We start from the raw sequence: 7,494 nt of genomic DNA on the forward strand, positions 1-7,494 counted from the left end.
TTGCACAATGTGACTTAAATAAATATAATATGAGACACGTCCTTTGGGTTGAATAATTCATCCAGAATTGTGTAATTAAGAACAATAGCTTTCATATTTTTTAATGTATTACAGAAATGAGCAGCATAGATGTCTCAACATAGAGTATCTCATGAGATTCAAATTCGTTAATGCCCTACTTCTCTACCCTCATTTCACGTACCTTCGCATTCAGCATTCCTTGTCAGAGGGAATTTCAAGTTTGAGGAGACATGCCTCTTTAAAACCTACGAAGAAGAAGAAGGGCACAAGTTTATTTCTATGACAAATTTTGAAAACCCGCAAAAGGGTGTGTGTTTATTTCTATTACTATTAAACTGTGGCAACTCTTGAGGGAGTACCATTGTAAATGGTGGCAACTCTTCAAATAGCTTGACATGTTTATTTTTATTAAATAGGATATTTAGGTTAATAAAAGGGTATTTATGTAATTTAACTTTCAAGTTAGAGAGTTCATGCTTTTAATATATATATATATATATATATATATATATATATATATATATATATATTGACACCAATCAATAAAAAAATTATTCACATGATAATTTGTTGATAATGGAATAGCAAAAGGATAATAACAGACTAAGCATATAATATTAATAGCCTGTTTGGCCAAACTTCTAAAAACAGCTTATTTTAAAAAATATTTTTTTCAAAAGTACTTTTGGCTAAAAGCGGTCTGTTTTGCCAATTAATTTAAAAAGTATTTTTGAGCAGCAATTAGTGTTTGACCAAACTTTTAAAAAGCACTTCTATGTGTATTTTTCTCAAAAGTACTTTTCAAAAAAGTGCTTTTGGGCAAAAGCTATTTTTTTTAGCTTCTTAAAAACTGTTTCTGCTACTCCCCAAAAGAATTTATTTTCTCCCAAAAGCTTGGCCAAACACCTCACTTTTTTTAAAATAAGCATTTATTGCAAAAATAAGTACTTTTGGAGGGGGGGGGGGGGGGGGAATAAGCTTGGCCAAACAGGCTATAAAAGTGGAAAGCCTCATAGTTGAAAGTTGAATTACGATAGTACTCTTCATAAGTTGATTGACTATTTTGTCCTTAATGAAACAAAACACCTTTCACTAAATAATTTGTATTACATTGAACGTGAACTGCGAAAATTCTTCCATCCACCCAATTATTGCAGATATAAATTTGCTTAATTATGATCCATAATTATTTCATTGTTTATTCTTGTTTCTTTCGTCTGCCATGTTAATAGTACGTAATACCCATAGTCATTTCACTCTTCATTACTAGTAATTGTTTCTTTCATCTTCCACATTGACGGTAATAATTTTGCACAACCTTTTCAACCACTTTTTATCTTTCCTTTCATTAAATCATTTTTATCACATTGAACGTGAACTGCAAAAATTCTTCCATGTACCCATAATTATTGCAGGTATAAATTTGTTTAATTATGATCCACAATTATTTCATTGTTTGTCTTTGTTTCTTTCATTTGCCGTGTTAATAGTAATATCCATAGTATTTCATTCTTTATTACTAATTGTTTCTTTCATCTTCCTCATTACTAATAATAATAGTAATTTTGCACAACCTTTTCAACCCATGTTTATCTTTCTTGGCTTTTCAGATCTTTTCACACTTTCTATAAATCGCACAGCAAATGGCTGATTTAACTTCGTTGTGTCTGTGTGATGATTCATTGTATGCGCATGTCGAAGTTCTCAATCTTTTCCCTACCACTTTCATATGTATATTCTTTTTATTATTATATTAGAGCCCTTAGATGTAGTTATATTAAAACATGTACATTCTCATGCAGGGGCGGACGCACTTTATATTAAGGTGTGTCTTCCGACACGGCTTCGTTAAAACTTTTAATATATATGTATATTTATATATTCTGGAATATCATAGAATACGTATAGATATTAAAAATGACGCCGCTCAGCACACAAGGCTTAATGGTTTGCTGGTTAAGTGCCTTGCTAAAGAAGCATTGCATTCGAACCATAACTTTTAACCATTTTCTATATTGCTTTAAAAAATAGAAGGCCTTGAGACTCGAAAGTCAAACCACCTCCTAAAAAATAGAAGGCCTTGAGACTCGAAAGTCAAACCACCTCCACCTTTCATGCTAAGGATCAAACAAACCCAATCAACCTAGATATATTGTGATGTAAACCTAAAACGTTAAATTATTATTTCCGTGAACGGGATAATTCAAGCTAAACTTACAACCTTAACATTAAAAAAAATTAGTCATTCTTCTCTACAATTTGTTCATTTTTCTCTTTTTAAATGTTGACATTGCTTATGAAAAATCCTGCGTACGCCACTGTTCTCATGTTCATTATTTCTAACTTACCATGCACTTCTTTTGTTTTATATACTTTATTATGCAATTCAGATATGATTTTATGTATAATTTAAAAGTTCTGAGAATTTTTCGCTTATAATGTGACTTTTTATTTATAATAATATTGAAGAATCTATTCTCTTGATGTTCACTGCATTATGTCGAGAAAAAAAGTTTGAGGAGAAAGAAATGGAGATAATGATATTAAAGATTCAGGTTATGTCTCAAAATGAAAATAGGAATGGTCTTCTTTCAAGTGGATCACCAGTATTTAACCGACCGGAGATTTTTATGAAGAGCGACATGTGTCTCAACCAACTTCTTTATCGTTGCAGGTAATTTCACTTTTCGTAGTTGTGTAGCTCGAGTTTATTGGTTTCAGGTTACAAAATTTTATTACACTTCATCAATTCATTTTTCTTTTTTTTCCTTTTGTGTTGTATATGATCATGGGTGCTACAATAGTGATAATAGTGTCTCAAGCCTAAGCTTTGAAATATTTTTATTTTATTTGTCAAAATTTTATATTGGCTTATTGATTTCAATTATGAAGTCACTAACTTTTATCATATCCATGAAATTTTTTACTTTTTAAATTTGTCTTTTGTTACTCGAAAACATATTCTAATAATCTTGTACAAGTACAAAATTTTATCCATAATAACTTGGAAGTACCAAAGTTAAAAGTTAAATAATGAAATTGCCCATTAAAAGTTGAGTGACCATTTTGCCATTCACTTAAACATTACTCCTATAATTTTTAATAGTAAAAAATTAAATTTACACTTGAATTAGTAATAATATTTTATTAAAATGAAATAGGACGAATAGACCAATAATTGGCCGGATGCATTCAAATTATCACAGAGTATTCAATGTATTAAAATTGCTTTCATATTCTAATAGTAATACTCAACTTTCAATATTACCGGCTAAGGAGAAAGGGCAAAAGCCTCCACATAATTAACCACTTTAATAAGAAGATATAACGTTAGAACACTATTCATAAAGGAAGAATCTATTCATTTTTTTACCAGTAATTCGATCACAAGCTTAGAAAGAGCATGCCAAGTTCACAATTGTCCCAATAATATTTGAGAGAGAAGTCAAATGCTTGGAAATCTCTGGACCAGACATTAGCTATGGCTGGATCTTTCGGCGGAACCCGAGAAATTATATATTGACTAGCAACTGCAAACTTCTATCAACACATGGTATCCATATCAAGGGTATTAGCATTATTTTATTTATAATTTATCACTATCTTCATAGATCAGGTCTTCTACCTCTTGACCATTCGATTACATATTTATTTCTATTCTATTGACCATAAATACAAGTTTACATTTGTAATGGAACAGAAGAATGAAGTCATTTCACTGCATCTTAATTGTATGGAGAATGGGTGTCGTATATTTTAAGTGTATAAGTCTTGCTCAACTTGCCACAAAATGTATTTTTTATTGGACAACAATTTCTCGATATGTACGTGATTGTAAAAGAAAGAAGAGTATACTTTCTTAAAAACAAGGCAAAAGCTTCTACATGTGAAGTATTTGCATTTATAACCGACATTGCTCATATTTCACATATAAGTTATATGTCGTTGAATCACTAAGAACAAGACCATTTTTAAGTTGAATATTCAATATGAACAAAACTTAAGAAGTCAAACGATATCTAATAATCATGGAATACACGTGCAATACACGTGTCCAGAAACTAGTGTAGAAAAGGTATGAAAAAATAGAAAAAGTACTTGTAATTAGAGCTTCAAAAAGAACGCCCAATGCTTGAAAAATAGGAAGGACGTTGGCGGTATTCAAATATACCATATCTTTCTAGTGTAAAGGGGCAATTGACATGTAGTAATTCACCTTTTTCTATTTCTGTAAAATTCTTTTTAGGATTGAACTTCAAACAAACAGGAGTTCAAGTCTTTTAGCTTTATGGATAACAATTATGTTTGTTTTCGTAGAAGTTTCTACTGGATCTTTCCTATTATATCAAAATATAACTTATTCAGCATACGTACTCAATTCATTATTCATTAACATTTCACTTCAACATCGCTGGTTCAATCAAAAGAAAGTAACTTAATATTCAACATACATAGAATGAAAAGAAAAACTCTACCAGAAATTCAAAGAAAAAACAGGAATGGTAAGGTTTGAATGGCCCTATGCACACCAAATGTTCAATCTCTAGTTTATTCCTTATTAATCCATCTGGATTTGGGCACTACTCCAAATCTTTTCTCCATTTAAAAGTTAGATTGTCTAGCGGGTCCCATTTGTTGCAAGTAGTATGATTATAACATACAAAATAATGTTTAAGCCTTAAAATATTTTTGTGGTTTGTAATTAAAGGAAGGTAATCTTCTTGGCTACATATATAATTTGTCGCTGTTAAGTACGAGTATTATTTTTGAAAAGATAATATGACTATTTTAAAAGTTGGATTATTTTTTTATAATCTCTCGATTTCCTTTGTTGAATAAAGAAAAAGGTAAAAGTACAAATTTACTTCCTTTGTTGAATAAAGAAAAAGGTAAAAGTACAAATTTACTCCTATACTATTGCAAATAGCTCATGTAGCCTTTCGTTAAAGTTTTGGTCCAATTAGATTCTTGCCATTAGCTGTGCCCGCTTATCAGGCAATTGCCTAAGGCCCCATAATTTTATATATATATATATATACTATTTTTTTAATATTGAGTATTTTAGAAGAAAAAATTACTATTACTAGTTTGTTAGCATAAAAAGAGGAAGACAGCTATTGTAACCTGAATTTCTGCTAAGAAAATTGCATTTGATAAGAATATAACTGAATTTCATAAAAAAAGTGTAATAAATAGAAAGAAGCAATTTGACGAGAATGTTGATAATGAAATCTCAAAATTAAAATTGATAAACTCTTATCTAAGATCAGCTATGTTTCAAGAAAGATTGAATGGATTAGCTATATTGTCAATTGAAAAGAATTATTAGAAAATATTGATTATAAAAAAATTATTAATAATTTTGCATCTCAAAAAGCTAAATAAATTTCGAACAAACGCATATATATAATAATATTTTTCAAAGTTAAGACCTCCCGTTAGAGTTTGACTTTAGGCCCCGATATGGTTGAGCCGCCCCCGACCGTTAGCAAATCAATTTGTATATTTCTTTGCTGTAATGTGATCCAAATTCTTCGAGAAAAAGTTTAAAGTTACCCATCAACTTTTACTTATGGTTTAAAAGTACCCCAATGTTTATTAGGGGTTCAAGAGAAAAAAAAAACTTTCTTGACGGCGGAATTAATATTGCCCCAAAAGTTACTTAAATGGAAAAGTTACTTAAATTCAAATAGTACAGGATATAATGTCCCTTTCCCTAAATACAGTAACTTTGGACTCTTTTGACGGGAAGAAAGATTAGTTTGATTATAAAGAAATTAACAGTAATAAATTAATTTTTATATACACTTGCAAGACCAATGAATCACTGGAAAAGTACTGGTCTTTTGGCCTCATGCTAGCTTGCTGAAATTTTTTCAACAAGAAAAAGAAAGAATTAAATTATCAACTTCAAAGCTAAGCTTCTAATTATCTAATTAAGTGTGTGTGTTACATATACCAATCAACTATAGCCGAGATACTACTATTTTTTCCACCAAATCTTGATTATTAGATACCACACCTTCACGTTGGAGAGGTTCAATTCTTATGATAATTTCTTGCACTGCTGCTGATGATAAAGTATTGCTACTGGGAAAATTACTGCCGTTAACAATTTTTTGGCAAGTCTCAATGAGGCAGTGCCTGCAAGTAGGGCAAGTAGAGTGGGAATTGAGCCATTTATCGATACACTTGACGTGGAATCCGTGGTTGCACTTTGGAAGAACTTTAACTTTCTCTCCAACTTCAAATTCTGATAAGCAAATGACACACTGATAGTCAATCCCATGTTTCAATTCAGTAGTGTATGTTATAACTGGAAATGTCTTGAGGGCCTTTTTCTTGATCCCTCTATTGGCTGCTGAAGGGTTATTTGTATGGTCTGAGGATGAGTCTGCCAATATAAGGCTAGAGCACTTAAATGCACATTTTATGATGGAGTTCAACACAAGTGAACAAATCAAGGCACTTGCAAGTACTGCCAATATGACCATAATAACATTTGCATCAAAGACGTTACCAATTGGTACATCATCATCAATTTGGTCGTGCCTAATTCCGGTTGCCGCCAGAGGCAGCGTCATGGTGGCTTCCGTGAGTAGTCTTCTTGAGTAGTGGAAGTTCTCCATGAATTCTTGAATGAATAGAGTGGAAGTAGTAGTTGCCATAGAGCTTTGCTTGAGAGTTTGTATGTGTGTTGTCTTTATTTGTTGGTGTTGAATGAATTGAAGATCAAACCAATTGCTTATATAGGACAAACGTATAGGGCTAACAGGGGTAAAGTGTGGATCAACTTTTTGAGTCTTAAATAATGGAAGGATATTGTATTTTATTTTCCTTAAAGATATCTATCAGGTTCCAAGCCATGTTTTAATTAACTAGATTTGCTTCTAAGCACTAAAGGTTTGAGAATTTGTTATAAACAAGAGGAGCCCGTGTATGTAGCTTTTAGGAATTATTAAATGAATTCTCTTATATATAGAAAAGATAAGATAATATTGACAATGAAAGTAATGGTCGACATGCCATTCAAGGCTAAAGAAATAGTTGTTCTTTTGTGAATGTTAATGTGTAAATAATTAAATCTTCCTACACTAATCTAAACATTCTCTGATTTCACTCCAAATTTTTTTATAGTGATGTCCAACGGCGTTGCAATGGAGAAAGCAGAAGGGTAAAATTCTTAGTACTACAATATATTTTTTATTAAGTTATATACTTTTTAATCTTTTTCACTATCATTATATTTTTACCTATCATAATAGTTTATTTACTTTATTTTCCTTAAGTTGTAAAATTAAATCTATTATAATAATAATTGTTTTTTATTGTAGGCTACTATAACTTAACAATTAATGTTAACGAAATAATACATTATCAGTGCGTCTCTATTTAAAATTAAACTTCAATTTTTTCCAATTAGAATGCTCCACTAAGACCTCTGTATAAGCTTATGGTCTATCCATTCAAGAA

The 7,494-nt window shown here is 30.8% G+C and overlaps 1 protein-coding gene across 1 annotated transcript; it reads right to left on the reverse strand.

Moving 5' to 3' along the window:
• Nucleotides 1-5,772: 5,772 nt before the first annotated feature.
• LOC132614331 (RING-H2 finger protein ATL78-like) lies at nucleotides 5,773-6,728 on the reverse strand. The gene has a single exon (XM_060328753.1). It carries the CDS (start codon nucleotides 6,687-6,689, stop codon nucleotides 5,988-5,990), a length of 702 nt encoding a protein of 233 aa, XP_060184736.1. The 5' UTR covers nucleotides 6,690-6,728; the 3' UTR covers nucleotides 5,773-5,987.
• Between the last annotated feature and the right edge of the window lie 766 nt (nucleotides 6,729-7,494).

The sequence above is a fragment of the Lycium barbarum genome, chromosome 10, assembly GCF_019175385.1.
Source record: "Lycium barbarum isolate Lr01 chromosome 10, ASM1917538v2, whole genome shotgun sequence".
NCBI lineage: Eukaryota > Viridiplantae > Streptophyta > Magnoliopsida > Solanales > Solanaceae > Lycium > Lycium barbarum.

Bases quoted from the DNA above. Each gene is read 5' to 3' on its own strand.
- LOC132614331 (XM_060328753.1), bottom strand. From the start codon at position 6,689: ATGGCAACTACTACTTCCACTCTATTCATTCAAGAATTCATGGAGAAC.